Here is a 19195-nt window from a genome sequence, read left to right as displayed (position 1 = left end):
CGTGTGTTGTGAGGTCAAATGGAATAAATCGATTGTCGTGGTAGATACGCGCATGTGAGAATGGTACGACGAAATTTTCCGAGGGGTGGATGCTGCATTCTGGCTTTCCCCGCACAAATTTCCACCTCCTCCTCCCATCTTTTCCCCACTTTTACCTCTCTTCTCATTCTAACTGACATCTATATAAGAGAGTATCGAGCCTCTTCAGTCAAGAGCTCGAAAATATTTTCTCGCAACAAGTTTGTTGGAGAACAGCTTAGAAAAAAGTTGTTTCATTTTCTTCCTCTCTTGTCCTAATAACATTATAATCATGAAGGATCAAGAGCAAACCCCGTGCTCCAAAAAACCGACTAAATTACGGAACCTAATCTACAAAACTGAAGCTTTTGATTCTCTTCATCCTCGAGGAACTGAGGTAAGACAACATTTTTTATTTTTTCTAATCATTGCTGATTAATGTTTTTGATTTTCCTCTTCGCCGATATTTCAACCATTTTCCTTATTTATTACTCAATTCGGAGAGACAAATACATTTTGATGCAAATGTTATTATAACATCGATCGATCAATTTTTTAATGTGACTCGGAATCAATTATTTTCACACAATCGAGAAATACGAGCGAAATTCTGTTCTAATCACGTTCCATCGTTTTTTTTCTGATTCATATTCGTGCCTTTTTTGTTGTCACATTCCAGGATATTTCTAATTTTGTTGTTTTTTTTTTTTGCAGAAAACACTATGCACGAATCAAGTGTGTCTTGGCAGCGTAATGTCACTACCGGTCCACGGAACCGAGTCTCGAACCAAAGAAGAAATTCTTCTTCATGCCAAGGAATTTTTGGAACAATATTTCTCCTCGATCAGAAGGTTTTAATGTTTATTTTCAATCGACGATACGAAACATAATTTTTATTAATTTGTCGATTCACTGGAAAATAATGGTTCACATTCTTTTATTTCTTCCAGAGTGAACAGCGATGCACATCGTTTACGATGGGAAAGTGTACAAAAAGAAGTCACAGCAACTGGCACTTATCAACTGAGCGAAACGGAATTGGTATTCGGTGCTAAATTAGCCTGGCGTAATGCGGCACGTTGCATTGGTCGCATACAATGGTCCAAATTGCAGGTAAACTTTTAAAAAATCATGATAAAACTGCAACTTAAAAAATGCGCAATTAAAATTATAGGAATAAAAATTTATCAAATCGCCCTACAATCTCATCACAGGATTTTCGTATAATTTGCCTCTTTTTGCACATGCCAATTTATTCCACTTCAATATATAATAAAAATAATGAACGTCAATGAATTCTGAAACGTCGATGATTTTTTAAGGTTTTCGATTGTCGTTACGTCACAACAACCAGTGGAATGTTCGAAGCCATTTGCAATCACATCAAATACGGTACTAATAAAGGAAACATAAGGTATCGATCGAAAAATCATGACGATTCTCATTAGTATTTACATTGTTTACAAAAATGTGATCAATTAACGACGATAAGGCCGAGTGAAAATGCTTTAATTTTTGAAATATTTGTAGGTCTGCTATAACAATATTTCCCCAAAGAACTGATGGTAAGCACGACTTTCGTGTATGGAATCAGCAATTGATCGCATACGCTGGATACAAAAATAAAGATGGCACGATATTGGGCGATCCGGCAAACGTCGAATTTACAGATGTAAGTAGCACAAACGATTGAGAAGCGATTCTCCTTTTTGTTTACTTAGCAGAGCTCTTTGTGAGAGTATTTTATTTCTTTATAGATTTGCATAAAGTTGGGCTGGCGAGGACCAAGGAATGGTATAAAAACGAGATTCGATATATTGCCACTCGTGCTGTCGGCGAATGGCCATGATCCAGATTATTTTGACATACCGAGTGAACTCGTGCTTGAAGTACCAATTATTCATCCGACGTTAGTGAACATTCATAACAATAGAAATAACCATTCATTGAGATTAACGATTTTAATTGAAGGATTTCAAAAAATTCATTTTTATTTTATGAAACTCTTCACATTATTCGCCAATACTCACCAATCCGTTTCACGGAATTTTCGCAGATACTCAACTAATTATTCTTATCTTTTAATTACCGTTCGTTTCAAAACCAAATTTTTTAACGATGGGATATTATTTCTGTCTTTTTTTTCGATTTTCTAAGAGTTTAATTATTGCTATAAAATCGAATCGAATCGTCGAAAAATTTCGATTACTAGCATCAATGATATTTAATCAATAATTTTGAACTGAATTTAGATTCGAATGGTTCGCCGAATTGAAACTGAAATGGTTCGCGGTGCCGGCAGTCTCAGGAATGGTTTTCGATTGCGGAGGCTTGGAATTCACAGCGGCTCCTTTCAATGGTTGGTACATGAGCACAGAAATAGGTTCTCGTGATCTTTGCGACGTCACCAGGTATAATCTACTCGAGGTACGAATATCATCATATGTTTCGAATTCAATGTCATTTTTTATGGTCTATTTGATTTTTCAAATGTTGCTTCATTGTTCGAGCACGTTTTCAATTTTCTTACTTTATTCTTCTGTACAGACAATTGCAACGTCAATGGGCTTGGATACGAGAAGTCCAATTACTTTGTGGAAAGATAAAGCCATGATCGAAGCTAATGTCGCTGTGCTTTATAGTTTTCAGGTAATTAAAATAAGCACTTTTATTCGTGTTTCACAAGCGAACATAAATTAATTTAATTTTCATAAAAAAATGTATTAATCGTTTGAAATTTTTTTTCTGTTCTCGTTGAAAAATTAGATGAAAAACGTGACGATCGTCGATCACCATACAGCATCCGAATCTTTCATGAAACATTATGAAAATGAAATGCGTTTACGAAACGGCTGCCCGGCGGATTGGCTGTGGATCGTACCCCCCATTTCCGGTTCTGCAACGACCGTTTTCCATCAGGAAATGGCACTCTATCATCTCAAACCAGCTTATGATGCTCAGGCCAGTGGAAACAAAAACTCAAACTGTTATTTATATCACTGCTTTAATTACAAGTTAAACTGAATCAACATTCGTTCGATTCCTCTCCAGGAACCAGCATGGAAAACTCACGTGTGGAAAAAGGGCAGAGACAAAAAGTCGACGTCGAAAAAGCCACGAAGGAAATTCCATTTCAAACAAATAGCGAGGTAATGATTTTACCTTCTTACCAGTCAAACAAATTTTCCAATGGAAATCTGCCAAACGCAATAACGTCGAATGCAGGCAAAAAAAAGCCTCATTCATTTGATTAGCCCATGACGAAATAGTGAAAATCGATGGAACACTTAATAGTTGGAATTATTTTCAGAGCTGTCAAGTTCACTTCAAAGTTATTTGGACGTGCATTGTCACGTAGAATCAAAGCTACAGTTCTGTTTGCAACGGAAACCGGAACTTCGCAAATGTATGCCGAGAAACTCGGAGAACTCCTGGGTCACGCTTTTCATTCGCAAGTTTTAAGTATGGCCGAGTACGACATTAGTAATATCGAGCACGAGGCTCTTCTTCTTGTTATTACATCGACATTCGGCAATGGTGATCCCCCTGAAAATGGAGAGGTGAACAAAAATTCTATTCAAATGAATTTTTCAAGATTAACATGAAATTTAATATTGTAAATTCAATTACACAAATTCATAAGCTCATTTTTTATCGTACAGGCTTTTGCACAAAATTTATACGCCATGAAAATGAATGAGACGTACACCAACAGTGAAAGTAAAATCAGGTGAGAAAAAGCAAAGTATTTTACTAAATTCGAAAAATTTTATAATTTAGAAATTTCTTCTCCAGGTGTTCTGATCTCAGAGTTAGTAAATTCTTGAAGAATCGTACGACTGAAATAAAGTTTGTCTGTTGAGAGTATAATTGATCGAAATAAAAATTATTTTCCATTTTTTTATAGTCTGGCTACTTCGAAATCTTTCATTAAAGCTAACAGCCAAACTGAAGTGGGAAGCATGAAGAAATTGGACAGGCTCGACTCTCTGAGAGGCTCGACGACAGAATCGCAGAATGAAGATACGTTTGGGCCCTTGAGTAACGTCAGGTGTGATACTGTGATTTCATATCAAGCATAAGAAAAAATGACCAATGATACAACGACTTTCATTTTACAGAAATTCGTGTGAAAAATATATTAAGTTAATTTTCAATTTTTTATTGCAGATTCGCTGTATTCGCACTCGGCTCTTCAGCTTATCCAAATTTTTGTGCATTTGGTCATTACGTTGACAATCTTTTGGGTGAGCTTGGCGGTGAGAGATTGTCGCGATTATCCCAGGGCGATGAAATGTGTGGCCAGGAACAAGCATTCAGAAAATGGGCTGCCGATACTTTTGCAGTAAACGAAAAACAGTTCTCGCTTTGTTTCCTCAAGGAATTTCATTACAGTATTAGAATCTTCCATCTCAATTATTTCAGGTCGCCTGCGAAACTTTTTGTCTCGACGATGACGAAACATTGCTGGAAGTTGCCTTATCACTGGGCTCGGAAGCTCTCACGAATTCGACTGTTCGTTTCGTCGAAGCGGATCCACAACCGATAGCAAAATGTAGTTTATTTATTCGTTTTTTCTATTTTAGTCGAAAAAATCACAAAACGAAGATTTTTTATTCCGCTATTTTCTGAATTCATCAGCATTTCAGAATTTTGGTTTTCCCTTAAAAACATGATTATTTGAAAATTTTTTTTGTCAATAGCTCTGAGCAAATGTCACAACAGAAACGTGACGACTTGCAACATGCTGAAAAAAACGGATTTGACAACCAACGATTCAGGGTAATTTTCGTTACGTTAAAAATTGTTTAGAGTTGAACGAAAAATCGTCTCAATAGTATTTTTCCGACTGTTATATAAAAATACAGATATTTCAAAGCAGCAAACATTCGAGCTGTAGAACGATAAGTTATTAGAAAAAAAGTGTTGGGATTATTGAAAATGTGGATTTCGAACTTTTCAATTCTTAAAAGTTATTGTGTGATGTTTTTTCAAAATTCAGAGTAACTACTCTTCTTTTGGAATTGGACGATATCGCGGGTATGGAAATATCCTACAAGCCGGGCGATCATCTCGGTGTATTTGCTTGCAACAAAAGTGATTTGGTGGAAGGAATTCTTGCTCGAATGGAACCAGAGATGAATTTCGATGTCCCAGTTGAATTGCAGATGCAAAAACAGTCTCACACGCCCAACGGTAAACTGTTTAGCATGATTAGCGAAAGGAAAAGATATCATGAAAAAACGAGGTTTATCGGAGCAGAAAAGTTTCAACACAAAATCGAATATTTCAGGAATCGTCAAAACTTGGGTACCCCACGACAAGTTTTCTCCAAACTCTTTGAGGATGTTGTTCACGCGTTTTCTGGATATAACAACTCCACCAACGCCCAATTTGCTAAGATACTTTGCTTCCATTGCTACGAATACGAAGGAGCAGGCTCAACTCAATGTTTTAGCTACGGCAAGTTATCTAGGCCCAAAACAAAAATAGACTTTCAATTTTGCATGTCTCAATTTCTTTGATATGTATCACATCTCAAATATATTTTTTCACTATCAGGACTCAACGGCTTACGAGGACTGGAAGCACTGGAAGTATCCAAACCTGTTGGAAGTTCTCGATGAATTTCCATCGGTCAGGCCATTTGCTCCGCTCTTTGTTCTCCATTTGACTCCTCTGCAGCCTCGCTTTTACAGCATATCTTCTTCACCGTTGGTTCATCAAGGTCAAATTCATCTGACCGTAGCAATCGTGCAGTACAAATCACAAGGTTGAAAAAAAACTCAAAACGCAATTAGGTTTTGGATTTAATTTGCTAATTTGTCATTTGTAGAGTAAAAAAAAAGTGACACGTTTAAGAATTAGTTTTATGGTTTTACTTTTATTTTTGTAGGTGGGAAAGGTCCAGTGCATTATGGCGTATGCTCCAATTACCTTAATGACATTTCGGACGGAGAGCCTCTCTACGTATTTGTGAGAAGGTATGAGCAGAAAAAAATTTTCTTTCGGGGATCACTTTCCATTCTTCCGAGGCAAACAAAATATTTGTATTTCTATCGATTTTCTTGTGACAATGAATCTATTATTCTCACTTTCATTGAACGCTTGAAAAAAATGAATTTTTTGTTTTCCAGTGCCCACAATTTTTATATGCCAGCGAAAATCAGCGCCCCCATGATTCTCGTTGGTCCTGGAACTGGAATTGCACCTTTTCGTGGATTTTGGCATCACCGACACGCCGAACGAAAATTACATCACCGTGAGTCCGTTAAGAAACAATGTCGTCATCAGATATGAAATTAAAAAAATACTAATCAATGATTTTTCTCGCTCAGATGAGAATTATGGCAAAATATGGTTGTTCTTTGGTTGTCGTCAAAGAAATTTGGATCTGTATAGGCAAGAAAAGAAAGAAATGCTCGAAACCGGGGTCTTGGACAAAGTTTTTCTCGCCTTGTCCCGTGAACCCGGTATTACTAAGGTAATTAAAATCATTGACTAATTTATCGATTCTTCTAATAGATGAGAGATAAACTAATAAGAACAATCGTTGATATTGATTGAATACTAATATTTTTTAGACTTACGTTCAACATTTGATACAAGCCGAAGCGTCACAAATTTACAATATGCTGGTGCACGAACAAGGACACTTTTACGTTTGCGGCGACTGTACAATGGCCGAGGACGTTTATCAAACTTTGAAACAAATTATACAAACTCATGGACAGATGCTCGACAGAGAGGTTGAGGCCTACATGCTCAGTTTAAGGGTAAAAAAAACAGTTACTGGATTTTTGAAAAGAAGATAAATTGAAAAATTGCTTTTGAACGGTACTTTTGGATTCTATTCATTTCCAAGTCTTCGATAAAATTCGTTATTTTTTCAACAATTCTGAACGACATCGTTAAAAGAAGACGATCCTCAATTTGGTAAATTAGCATTTTTCATGATTGTCCCAAAAGTCATTTTCAAAGTACCGGAAATATGAAATGAATTACGAAAAATAAAATTTATAAGTTACCGTGTAATAATCATTTTTGTACTCGACTTTTCAGGACGAAAATCGTTATCACGAGGACATTTTCGGTATAACATTTCGAACGGCCGAGGTTCATAACCGTTCGCGTGAAACGGCAAGAATAAGGTTGGCCCATACAGAGCCTTAAATTCGAATCGACAAAAATCTCAAATATTCTCTTGCAGCAACAAAATTTATCTTAAATTAAACCGAGTACGTTTGCATGTAGTGAAAATATCGTTTGAGTCAACAAGAAAATCATATCGATGAAAAATATGTCATATTTTTCCTAAGAGGATATTTTTTGACGGGATCATACGGACGTCGTGATGAATAATCGATAAAAAAAATCAAAGACATTATCCTGTCAGCATTTATCTATACGTATAACTAATCAAAAAAATTGCACAAACCTTAGTAAAAAGTGACCATTGTGATATAAACAAGAATGGATCAAAATCGAGGATGGAACGATGAAGACAATCTCGTCATAGAAATCTTCGAATCTTCGCAACAAATAACTATATGAATTTTATTCGAGTCTCGTTCATAATTGTATAGAAGTCATGGAAATAAAAACAAACGAATAATTCCAATAGCAAATGAAGGATAATGAATGATTAAGAAATAAATAATAATCGTCAAGCAAAACGACAAAAAATTTTCGTTGACGCTAGATTCTAAAACGTTTTATTCTATGCAGCTTCAATCCAAAATGACATAATAATTATTAAGAAAAGGCATTTTTCATCCTATAAGTTCTCCTATGAGTGGATCATTACTTGGCGAGACATTATTACGTTTTTCCTGAATTTCCATTTTTAAACTCAATGATGCAACGCCGTTGTGTCGAGTCCGGGTTTTCCTTTTTGGATCACGTTACCCAGGAGTTTTTTGATCTCGGCTATAGCTCGACCGGGATTCAATCCCTAGGAATCAGAAAAAAATCCTGTTCATATAAACCATGATTATTACAAGTCGTTGGTTGTTTTCTATTAATTTTCCATATTTTCCTCCCACGCATACACAAACACGCACACACATTCTTTTTTTAACCCCATTTTCATGTGAAACGGATTCCCATTCTGTTTTCATTTGAGAAGAAAACGAGAATATTTATGACCCATGAACAGGAATTATTACCTTTGGACAGGTGCGAGTGCAGTTCATAATTGTGTGACAACGATAGACGGAGTAAGCGTCACGCAGTTTGTCGAGACGTTCAGCCGATTGGGTGTCTCGTGAGTCAATTATCCACCGATAAGCCTGTAATTTTGTTACATAATCATCGAAATGTATAACGAGTTATTTGAGAGAAAAAAATTTTGTCTTAGAATCATAAAATGAAATGTAATTTCAGATCTGTTCCAAACTCTTCCACCACTGAAATCGGAATTTTTACAATTGTTTCTAGAACCAGGATTTAATTTTACCTGCATAAGTACTGCGGGTCCTAAATATTTGTCACCGTTCCACCAGTACGACGGGCACGATGTACTGCAGCAAGCGCAAAGAATGCACTCGTATAGACCATCCTAAAATTGTACGCGAAATTAATAAATTAACAAAAGTTAATGTCAGAAATAACGTGTTTTCAGAATATTTGTAAAAAAGAGCTCATTGAATTTCAGTTTAAAGAATTCAAATTGGTTGTATCTATCAAACAAAATTTTTACATTTCGATCAATGAAATGAAATTAGTACCGTGTAAGCAACGAAATTTTTCATCAATGTAATATATTAGTGCAAAGATAATCCATCATTTTCATTATCAAAAAAAGTATTTTGAATGTCGAATGAATATTCTTAGTTTTCGTTCAGGATAGGGGGTATAAATTTGAATCACATTTAACCAATGCAATTTTAAGAGGTGTTTACGTTATTTGAGCATACTTGCCAATTTTTTACGATCGTCAACACTCTGCAAGTACTGTTGAGTGCCAACTTTTTTGCCGTCATTCCTCTGCAACCAGGGCTGTATGTTCTTATACTGAGTGTAAAAATTATTCATATCCGGAACGAGATCCTTAACAATGTACATGTGCGGCAAAGGATAAATTTTAACATTCTTAGTCAAGTCACTGTCGATCTTGCTTATACAAGCAAGTGTGTTTGTACCGCCAATGTTCATGGCACAAGAGCCACATATTCCCTCCCGACAGGATCTTCTGAACGTAAGAGTTGGGTCGATCTCATTCTTGATCTTGATCAGAGCATCCAAAACCATAGGACCGCATCTGAATGAGATATCAACAAAAAGGATTCGATAAACAAAATCGCTGGTTCGTTGAATTTATATTCATTTACATTGATTTCAATAACAGTAACAATATTTTTCCTCATAACAAACTTTTCTTATCTTGTCCCAACTTTCTACAGAATCTAATCATTTATGCTCTTGAAACAACATTGAGAAGCTATATAATGTGTGGCATTTATAGCCACACAGGATGCATTTTCTATTATTGATTTTCAGTAGCTTCTCTTTGAATTATTGCAACTCATTACTGGTAAATCCAAGGTACATTTTTTTAATTTGAAAATGCAAACATGTTTGCAGCTAAGTATATTGAAATCTTTTTTTAAACAATGCTGAAATAGTACCAAGTTACACTGATTATTATTTCAAAATGGTCAAATTTTTTAGCAGAATAGAAATTCCCGACTAAACCATGTGGTTTTTGGTAAAAAAAAAATCTTTCAGAGCCTCCTAAACATTCTTGGAGACCCTATAGATAATTTTTTATAAGAAAACTGAAAAATTTTTTAGGCAAATCTGTTGATTTAACAATTTTATCCGATACTAGTTTGACAACCAGTGGTATCTTCACAAGTTATGTCAACATGGATCGCCCCTAATTTGTTGAAAAATTGGAAACGCAATTTATTGGGGAAAAAAAATCTTCATCCCATGACTAATATAAGAACAATTTGTTGCTGCAGTAACTTTTTTTTCCACTGTTTTGATAGATTTTCTTCAACTATCATCATTCAATGATATGCATCATGTTCATTATTGTTTTTGTTACTTATACAATCAATGGACGATGACATTTTTGTAACACAGTGATTATTTTTGTGTTGCGCTGTTGCAATATTGCACAAGTCGTAAGCATTATGAAAGACATAACCAATTTAGAAATAGAATTGAGTAAAAATATGAATAATCTTTAATCGCTTGTATCTCACTTACGAGTTCAAATCAACCTTGTAATCTTGAGTATAAGGTTTTTCATTGGGTTTGTCAGGGTTCCATCGATAAATCGAGAAAGTTTTCAACCTAGCCTCCGAATTTTGTACAGCAGACACATGTAGCCCTCGAACCTGCGTTTGAAAAAAACAAACACGCTATACCACATGCTATAAAAGTCGTGAATACGCGAAGAACATCGGAGCATCACATGTTTTGATTGATTATATAAACGTTGGAGTTGCAATAAAGAATGTAATCTCAAACCCTCGATTAACAGTTAAAAATCCCAATAATAGCATGTTCGGCATACCAAGAAAACAAAATAAACAAGTGTAAAATTGTTGAAAATAATGAAAAACTGACAAAACATCTGACACTTTTCTATCGCAGTGCTATTATTGGTTTTAAGGTTAGGAAATCTGTCAATGTATTATTGAAACAACAAATCGAATATTCAACATTGTTTATAAACTGACCTGCTTTAGGGCATTCCTACAGGTTTGAGGCACGATGTTTGCCATTGTTTATCCTTTATTGTACTTTATTGTCGTAAAAAAAGCATCAACACTAAGGCTAAAGCGGGTTATGTAATATGAGACAGACGAGAGAATCGAACTGGACTTTTGAGTCACGTGATATCGCTCGAAGCGCTAAGGATGGCAGATTTAACAACTAGGAAAGCAATTCACAATTCACATGATTGCTAAAATGTGGTATTTTTCTATTTTTTTCATTACAGTCGCGCACCACTGCTGTGTTCTTCGAATATAACCTACCAAGTGACATTATTCCGTTATGTTATTCCGGTGACGAATGCGTGTACGACATTAAAAAAAAGAAAATACAGGATGACCGCAAACATAAAGAGGCGAATTAATTGGTGGAATGAATATTAGAGAATCATGTTTCTGTGGCAATGTTTTTTATGACAAATCGTAGTAGAGTGATCGAATGACATGACTATACTTTCGTTACGCAACAAGTACGATTGTCACGATTCATAGGAAACATGTTTAGGTAAGCTTATTGCTGACTTAATATCCAATAAACTGTCACCGTAAATTTGAATAATTATTAATAAATAAAATGTAATAGGTTAGGCTTGTTATTTTTTGGAGTACATTTTTTTTAAGCGTTGGTAGACGTGATCGCAACTGTTCTGTTATCGGCCATTTGAAAATTTATAAAAAGGTTCGAATGAACTTCAGAAGTTAAAGAATTTGAACATTTCCCGAAAAAAATACAATTTTTTTTACAGATTAGCATGTCCCATGGGTAAAAATACCTTGAATCGAGGGTTTTCCGAGCCTGGGAAGCTAGTAGCGATTCAAAACTCGCGCTTTTTTGCAGTCGACAAAGATAAAACGAAAGAATACGAGGGCAGGAAACTCGTTGGGTAAATACATTGCCTAAAAATGAAAAAAATAAAATAAAAAATAAGAATGAACTTGAGTATCGATTAGTGGGTGAAAAAGAAATTACTTTTAACAGATTTTCCGTCGAGCAGATGTACAACGTGGTGGCAGACGTCGAGAATTATAAAAAATTTGTGCCATTCTGTAAAAAATCAGATATTTTATCGAGAAACGAAGATTCGTTGAGGGCCAGTTTAGTCATCGGTTTTCCGCCGTTAAACGAGAGTTATACATCGAAAGTAACAATGAAACGTCCGCATTACGTGAAAGCAGAATGTACCGATGGCAAATTATTCAATCATTTGAATACATTGTGGATTTTTACTCCAGGATTGAAAAACAATACAGAAACATCGGTGATCGATTTTTCTCTCTCTTTCGAATTCAAATCAATCCTTCACTCTCATTTGTCAAACTTATTTTTCAATGAAATCGTACGACAAATGGAGAACGCCTTTATCCAAGAAGCGAGAAAACGTTACGGACGTCCGTGCATTAAAACTGTGAGATTGGAGCGATGAATTTTTTAATTGACAATGCAATTGGTTTCTCAATTCAAATCTTCCCAACAATCTGACTTGAATAATTCTGTAATCTTAGACGTGTATTATTTTTTTTTTTTAAATAAATAGACAATTTTTTTCCCCTTTATCGTTGTGTATTTTTAAAAAACTAATAACATTCGAATGAAATAATTTCTGTTGTTTGCGTGTTGCTGTTACAATGACAAATCGTCGTTTCCCCTATTTCTTTTTTAGCCCAACTCATCTTCGATACATCGACAATAGACACTATTCACAAACGCACTAGCATCCATACAAACGCACATCAACAGTACATCACTCACTATACAGTTATAATTGCTGTTTGTTTATACACAAAACGTTGATCTCATACAATAAGAGCCTTCGTAGCGAAAAATAATCTTCCTGACAAGTTTTCATCCTAATGAATTATCACTATAAGGTTTCATAGTACTTTTTTAGTCCAGCGCAATATTAAATCCAATCATGTATATTTCCAAGATGACACTTGTAAATACTGCAGCGTTTTATACGTTTTGCGCGATAAATGACGGCTCAGGGTTTCACAAGATGAGAATTTTGTTTAACATGTACGCTAGATTAACAACATTGTAAAAACTGAAGGATTAATGTTGAAGTGAAATATTGCCAAATATGTAAAACAAAGACTTGAATATATTTATGAATTATGTCTTTTGTGCTTTTTTCTTCATGTCCTAAATATTGTTCCACAATGTACTATAATCTAAAATTTTGGACGCTCAAGCGGCCATGACACATTTCATGAATTCTGAATGCGTTTATGCATTCTCCTACTAAAGGATTATATACGTCCAGAATTAAAAAATAATTCTTTTTTCCAATTCATCAGAATCGTTTTCTTTTGTGTTTCTTTGTCGAGCCAGTGTTGGATACTTTGATTATTTTGTTTTTGTGAACAATTGAAAAGTCGAACGATTCGTAACACACATGCTAACCAAATTCGAAAATCCAACGAATTTTTCTTGGTTATGCGAAAAATAAAAAACTCAAAAGAATTTCTATTTGTAACTGAACAATTCATCGATGATGGTATTGACGTCGTGTTGTATATTATTATTATTATTATTTTCAAAACCCGTTTAGAAAAAATTCTTAAAAGTCCACTTCGTCCAGGCGCTGGACGTATATAACCCATTGAGCTAGTCACTTATAAGTATATCCATGTATGGTGAAGCATTTTTCGTTCCATTACGTTACAATTTTTAATCAGGTAGTTTACACATTTCCCTTTTTTTTTAAACTACAAAGGCATTAAGCTCGCGAGCGTTACGGATTCGTCTAAACGAATGTTTACTATAGCTCGTCTTACTACAGGACTTTTGTTTCTTATATATTTTTCATTTATTTTTTTTCTTCCTCATCAAACTATATTTGAGATTTCTAGGAGTTAGTCTAACATACTCGGAGGATAGAACTAGAACAAATTTTAGGCATTCATCGATGCCGTTCTGGCAAAGAGTATTTCGAATATTCATATTGTCAATGTTTTTTCTTTTTTATTTTAATATCTGTTTTTTCCCCTTTTATATGAACTATTTGCGAGTATTCTCGAGTCGCTGCAGACTCAGAGGATGTGGCTGAGGGTGGGGGCTCGTTAGATTCAAGAATTTGCGCCCATTTTTCTTGGATGCTCAACTACAAAGTTTCGTAAAAAAGACTTTGATAAAAAATGAGCTTGGTCGACTCTCGCAGTCTCGTGTGAGTAAATGAAACTCGTTGGAAATGTTTTGAATTCAGTCAACGGCGGTCAAACGGGATCGTAAAAAATATGATAAATAAATAACGGACTTTGTAATAATCGATTTTCAAAGAAAATCGCAACGTTTGAGAAGTTACCGCAATAAGTTGGATATTTAACTAATAATTCCCAAGTGCTAAAGTGATATCGCTAATTTGGGAAGATTCGGTAGCACTCGCGCTTCCTAGCGGCAAGACTTTTAACTGAACAAAACGGTCGCTCGAAAATGACTCCGAGCGTTCAGCGTCGATTAGATACAACAAAAATTAAAAATAAATAGAAAATAAATCTTTGTGTTTATAAATATATATATGTGTGTGGTTTTACAATCAAGGAATTATCGATTTTTCTATCGTTGAATGACACTTTTGAGCACCCTTGCACAATGCGTACAATCATCTCTCCTAATTTATCACTGGTACAAATAATTCTACCCTGTGCGATCGACGTTTCTTCGAGATTCATCTACGAAGCTAATATTTACAGTACTTTTTTCTTCATTCTTTATACTTTATATATTATATATTTATATATGTACTCGAAAAGTTGGGATTAAGCGTGAATTAAGTCGGAGCTGTCTAGAAAAGTGTTCTACGATCCCGAGTAGGAAAATCGCGGTATTGTTTTTTCATCTTTTCGACTGAACGAACAGTTTACATTGTAGTTGAAAAAGTAGAAAATTTACAAAGATCCTAGAATTTCAATTGGCTCACAATTGTATGAAATTAAATTATTTTCTTTATCTCTTGAAGCAGTGTGTTCCAAAAATTCAATTTTTCTTGAGTCAGTATTCACCAAAAAATTCGACGGAAAGAAAAATCAGGTGAAATTGAAATGATGAGAAAGGAATAAAAGAAGTTGTTAAGAACCATAATTTTAAAAATAAAACTGATGAATACTTGAAATGAATATGGAGTACAGAAATAATAAATTTGATGAATACAATTCATGAAGTGTAAAAATATATACAGACGTTTTCAGGTGAAAATGTTAATCCAACAGAGCTTCAGCCTTGACCGTTTATATAGATTGGAAATGATTCAGCCGTCTCTAAAATATAACAAATTTTTTTTCAATAATGACTAGATCAACATTTTCAGCAAATTCTTTAGATAAATCCGTGTTAAAAGATTCAGTTGATTATGCTTAAAGAGTCGCTAATCAATTGACGGGAAAAGGTCCTAAAAATCACAATTACCCAAATTCTTATTGAAGATTTTGAAAATAGAGATTCATTTCTTAAAAAACAATGACCATCGCTTTATCCCACATAACAGAAATGTCGTATGATTATTTGATTGAGCAATTGTGTTTGTTTAACCCTTGAGAAACTTTTTGAATTCAATCTCCCTTATCAATCACCAAGTTTTCGTTTCAAGACTTCCAAATATTCGTGAACTTGAGCCATAAGCAAAAAACTAGATTTGTCCTCGATTCCCATTTGGAATAATCGAAATTTTTGGAAAAGCGCAAAATTGTACGATTATTTCATGGTAATGCGATATTTTGGAAACTGTAACGTCTGCGAGACATCGACAATGGGCTGAAACAGTACACGGCATTTAAACTAGAATTAGTTATCAACTGCTTGGCATTATTATTGGAAATCTAATAGTCCATAAAATATTTTGAAGACAGCTGAATTGCTATGAATTTTTGCTGAGCTACTGAGTAGCAACATTCTGATCGAATAACATTTTCAGCTGAAACAAAAGGTGAAAAAGAGTTTGAACAGATATTGGTGACTTGGAAAATGAGATTTGAATTCCACCTTTGGATTAATTGTGGGGGGCACGTTTTCCATTCATGTAACCGATCCAACGATCGGCAGTGGTTAGAAAAATGTCATCGTTATCGATGGTATTGAGAAGTAATAATTGATTGATATGGGTCGAGTGATAATCCCATCGGGCGATATTCGGTGCCGTTTTTAAGGTAAAGTGGCGGAGGTCGTAAGTCGTGCCGGAGCCCGTGTCGTACAAAGTCAACATATTTTTAAGAGAAATCATGCCGCGATCGAAAAGTTCGGTCGCTTCATCAGCGTCACGCCCGATCGCGACGCTTTTAAGGTCGTACAAACCTATTAGAGAATATATAAATCCGTTGAGTATGAAGGAAGATGGAGTTGTCGGATATTCCTCATACCAGACATATTTGTCAAGAAAAGTTGCTGCGACTCCGCCTTTATTCGAGGCCACTCTAAACGGTCGAAGCCCCCTCACAGCTGCTTGCAAATATCTCTCGTCACCCGAATGATAATAAGCTCGTGCCAGTACCGAAATTCCGTGTCCTTGACCCATCGCAGAATACCTGAAAATTTGTTATGCAGAAAAATGAATAAAAATTTTGTATATTCGTTCAAAATTTTAAAGATGTAGAATCCTCAGGGAGCAATCGAATTTAATAATTATCTAGAAAAAATGTAATATATTCGAAGGGATATTGAGCAAATAAAATGATTTCGAATTCATTCAATCAATGTGGTCACAATAACTGAACATTCAAGTTCACAGTTTTAGTGAAGAAAAGAACACTTGAACAGGATAAATTGAAATAAAGGTCACATTACCATCCAGGTTCAAGGATTCCCATGCCACTGGCGACTTTTCTTCTTACAGGATTTGGCCATCCACCTGATGAAATGTTTTGATTAGCAACAAACCATCGGGCGGCATCATAAAATTGTTCCATGTGTTCGCTCGTGGAGAGCGTGAGATTGTCGATTCTTCCAGTACCATAGAGAATGATTTTGACGAGTTTGAATTTAGATCGGCTGAGCTTTTTCTTTGATTTTTCAAGGACGTTCAGGCCTTTTTGTAGATCAACAACAAGGTCACGAGTCAAACGTCTCCATTGGTTGCTGTTCTGTCCGATGCCGTAATGGATATGATTGTTGTAAGAATGCAGTACGATGTTCGTGGTTGTGTAATGCAAATAATAATTGTCTTTTTTCTCACGATTTTGCATCACTACGGTTATCGTAGAATTGTCTTTAATGGAGAGATCGAGCTTAAGAACAAAATCCAAAACGTGATCCATGCTCAACGATATTCCGGACGTGCTCGTCTCCGGTGTTGCGTATTTGAGGACGTAACTTCCGGCTCTTTTGTCATAAGGCCTTGATATCACCGAACCTTGTGGCACCGTCCACGCCTGCTTCACTCTGTCCGAATCCTCGACTATTTTTTTGTGTGGTTCCGGTTCTGTTAAGTTTTTACTGTAATGGGATAAACCGAATTGAGCGATTTGTGTTGGATAATAATAACCCTCGCTCTCCCATTGCGTCGATATCGGTACACCGTCGCTTCCGCTCACGCATTTCACTCGCTCTCGTACTTCCACGTTGTAATTCTCAAAGGTCATGAACACTCCTCGTGCGTCGTATTTACCCTTCGGACGCACTGACTTTGAATAACTGTGCGACCATTCGAAACGTTCAAGGCCATCGTTCGTAGCCAGTTTCCCATAGACCTGAGCGTTGTTATTATTGAAGATGAATTGAATTAGAAATTGGTTAAACTTTGAACAACTGTGATCACACTTTGAATGATTTCTATTGGTCCGAAACCGAGAATTCACTGCAGCTGTCACCATGGTCCGTGACGCAAAAGTTCAAAAAAACCATTGCGAGGTCTCGAAAATTTTGTCGTTTTTTAATCGTGGGTTCAAATCAACGTCATCCCATCTTTTGTAACAGAAATGCAATTATTTTTCTAGGACTCAGTGGTGTAACAGAAAATTTGAAGAGTTTCGACTAAAGTGATCATCATTCATCTACGATAATTGGAGAATATTTCAAATATCTAAATCATCATTTGAAAATATTCTTGAAAATTGATGACACTGGCTTAAAAGATTCTATAAAAAAAATGACAAAAGATTTTTTTTTGCATTTTTGTATTTGAGATTAGAAAAACCATTTAAAGTTGCATTTTGCAGTCATTTCTCAGCTTTCAAAACATAGAAATTCATAGAAAATCACAGTTGAAAAAATTCCTGTATGGTTTGAAAGTTTCCCACCAATCTTACTGAATAAAAGTTAATTGTTTTTATCAAAATAGTTCCGCTTGTATCGCTAAATTTATTTTTTCAATAGCACTCTGCAAAAAAGTGCTTCGATGTATGTGTTGAAACAATAAACATGTTTGAACTATTGGAATGTTGAAATATGTTGGATAACTTTATTCTTATTAATTGTCAAATTTAAATGTTAAGGGATTTGTCTGGTATTGTATAATTACAGAGAATATTATAATTTCATGTGCTCCTGAAAAAAACTCCAATTTCTCTCAAATATTCCACTTACCTCAAAGTATTTGTGTATAAACGAAAATGGAATGTAAATTTCCTCTCCCTCTTTTCTACATCCTATAGAATTTCCACCATTTATAAAACAATCAATTTCCTGATATCCTGGTTCTATGTTTGCCGCACGGTCCTTGAACGTAAACAATACAAATTTGTATAATACAAAGCTTTTTTTTCAATATACCCATATCAAGAATCATTTTTCCATCATTTTTATTCCTTATAAAATAGCGAAATAGATTTTTCTGTCATTAACGAATTCGTTGTTTCCCGATAAAAATGCGCGAGAACACCTGATTATTCATATCACACTGGCCTACCCTATGCTGTTGATAATTTTTCCATTCGCTGTCTCTGAGAAATATGCCATTACCGCAATTATTCCACGAAGTAAGGATACAAGTAACTACAGCGACAATCAGTACGAGTAGCAGGGTCTTAAAGTTGATTCGCATCATTGTGCAAGACCTATGAAAGATGGTATTTTCGTAACATAACCTTGAAAGAGTATAGCTTTTTGTAAGAAACAATGGTTTAAAAAAATGAACTGCTGTGAGAAACTGAGAAATCAGGAAAAATAGAAACAGAAAGTGATTTCAATCAACTTACATGGCACGAGAATCAGGAGCAACCCTCGATTTCCTCGAGTATATTTCCAGCCATCATCGTAACAGCAAAACATTCGATCAACAATTAATTTACATTGCTTTCATAAACATTTTTATTTTGAAAACCTTTCAAGCTTTTATTTCCTGACTTCGTTGTTTGAGGAATAGAAAGTTTAGTACAAATATGTTAGATATGCGACAAAGTGGACGAAGCCGAATATACGTGGGGCAAAAACACGATGGGAACGTCAGAAACGTGGACATACAGCTGACGTACACGCGTCAATGAACTTGAGGGGTTGTCGGTGCCACTTGTCGACAAGA

At 35.2% G+C, this 19195-nt stretch overlaps 4 protein-coding genes across 4 annotated transcripts; 2 read left to right on the top strand and 2 right to left on the bottom strand.

Moving 5' to 3' along the window:
- The first annotated feature begins 172 nt into the window (after nucleotides 1-172).
- On the top strand, nucleotides 173-7646 carry Nos (Nitric oxide synthase). The gene is made up of 24 exons (XM_043416272.1): nucleotides 173-415; nucleotides 733-869; nucleotides 969-1131; nucleotides 1341-1432; nucleotides 1549-1690; nucleotides 1776-1927; nucleotides 2271-2445; nucleotides 2566-2667; nucleotides 2785-2979; nucleotides 3070-3167; nucleotides 3329-3578; nucleotides 3681-3748; nucleotides 3926-4069; nucleotides 4189-4363; nucleotides 4444-4573; nucleotides 4722-4800; nucleotides 5021-5214; nucleotides 5312-5481; nucleotides 5581-5791; nucleotides 5915-6002; nucleotides 6156-6280; nucleotides 6357-6502; nucleotides 6603-6794; nucleotides 7081-7646. Exons 1-24 carry the CDS (start codon nucleotides 311-313, stop codon nucleotides 7189-7191), a joined length of 3444 nt encoding a protein of 1147 aa, XP_043272207.1. The 5' UTR covers nucleotides 173-310; the 3' UTR covers nucleotides 7192-7646.
- A 58-nt stretch (nucleotides 7647-7704) lies between these two features.
- Nucleotides 7705-10876, bottom strand: LOC122409064 (succinate dehydrogenase [ubiquinone] iron-sulfur subunit, mitochondrial-like). The gene is made up of 6 exons (XM_043416305.1): nucleotides 10713-10876; nucleotides 10237-10367; nucleotides 8941-9280; nucleotides 8477-8578; nucleotides 8187-8309; nucleotides 7705-7972 (listed from the first exon to the last, which is right to left on the bottom strand). Exons 1-6 carry the CDS (start codon nucleotides 10755-10757, stop codon nucleotides 7871-7873), a joined length of 843 nt encoding a protein of 280 aa, XP_043272240.1. The 5' UTR covers nucleotides 10758-10876; the 3' UTR covers nucleotides 7705-7870.
- A 99-nt stretch (nucleotides 10877-10975) lies between these two features.
- Nucleotides 10976-12868, top strand: LOC122409066 (coenzyme Q-binding protein COQ10 homolog B, mitochondrial). The gene is made up of 3 exons (XM_043416307.1): nucleotides 10976-11253; nucleotides 11495-11632; nucleotides 11728-12868. The coding sequence occupies exons 1-3, from the start codon at nucleotides 11246-11248 to the stop codon at nucleotides 12170-12172; spliced, it is 591 nt and encodes a 196-aa protein (XP_043272242.1). The 5' UTR covers nucleotides 10976-11245; the 3' UTR covers nucleotides 12173-12868.
- Nucleotides 12869-14232: 1364 nt separating this feature from the next.
- Hsepi (D-glucuronyl C5-epimerase) lies at nucleotides 14233-19155 on the bottom strand. The gene is made up of 5 exons (XM_043416293.1): nucleotides 18873-19155; nucleotides 18584-18731; nucleotides 18262-18393; nucleotides 16525-17426; nucleotides 14233-16265 (listed from the first exon to the last, which is right to left on the bottom strand). Coding segments are annotated over exons 1-5 (1716 nt in total). The 5' UTR covers nucleotides 18875-19155; the 3' UTR covers nucleotides 14233-15733.
- Between the last annotated feature and the right edge of the window lie 40 nt (nucleotides 19156-19195).

Source organism: Venturia canescens, chromosome 4, assembly GCF_019457755.1.
Source record: "Venturia canescens isolate UGA chromosome 4, ASM1945775v1, whole genome shotgun sequence".
In the NCBI taxonomy this organism is placed as follows: domain Eukaryota; kingdom Metazoa; phylum Arthropoda; class Insecta; order Hymenoptera; family Ichneumonidae; genus Venturia; species Venturia canescens.
This window is presented reverse-complemented; position numbering and strand designations above follow the sequence as displayed.

What these genes read in the sequence shown, in the direction of transcription:
- LOC122409064 (XM_043416305.1), bottom strand. Translation starts at nt 10,757, where the DNA reads ATGGCAAACATCGTGCCTCAAACCTGTAGGAATGCCCTAAAGCAG. An exon ending in TACAAGGTTGATTTGAACTC is followed by an intron (nt 9,281 to 10,236) that starts GTAAGTGAGATA and finishes TATCTCATTCAG; the next exon opens with ATGCGGTCCTATGGTTTTGG. An exon ending in GACCCGCAGTACTTATGCAG is followed by an intron (nt 8,310 to 8,476) that starts GTAAAATTAAAT and finishes ACAAAATTACAG; the next exon opens with GCTTATCGGTGGATAATTGA.
- Nos (XM_043416272.1), top strand. Translation starts at nt 311, where the DNA reads ATGAAGGATCAAGAGCAAACCCCGTGCTCCAAAAAACCGACTAAATTA. An exon ending in CATTTCAAACAAATAGCGAG is followed by an intron (nt 3,168 to 3,328) that starts GTAATGATTTTA and finishes AATTATTTTCAG; the next exon opens with AGCTGTCAAGTTCACTTCAA. An exon ending in GGGCTGCCGATACTTTTGCA is followed by an intron (nt 4,364 to 4,443) that starts GTAAACGAAAAA and finishes CAATTATTTCAG; the next exon opens with GTCGCCTGCGAAACTTTTTG.
- LOC122409066 (XM_043416307.1), top strand. An exon ending in GAGGGCAGGAAACTCGTTGG is followed by an intron (nt 11,633 to 11,727) that starts GTAAATACATTG and finishes TACTTTTAACAG; the next exon opens with ATTTTCCGTCGAGCAGATGT.
- Hsepi (XM_043416293.1), bottom strand. An exon ending in AAAATTATCAACAGCATAGG is followed by an intron (nt 18,394 to 18,583) that starts GTAGGCCAGTGT and finishes TTTACGTTCAAG; the next exon opens with GACCGTGCGGCAAACATAGA. An exon ending in TTATACACAAATACTTTGAG is followed by an intron (nt 17,427 to 18,261) that starts GTAAGTGGAATA and finishes AACAACGCTCAG; the next exon opens with GTCTATGGGAAACTGGCTAC.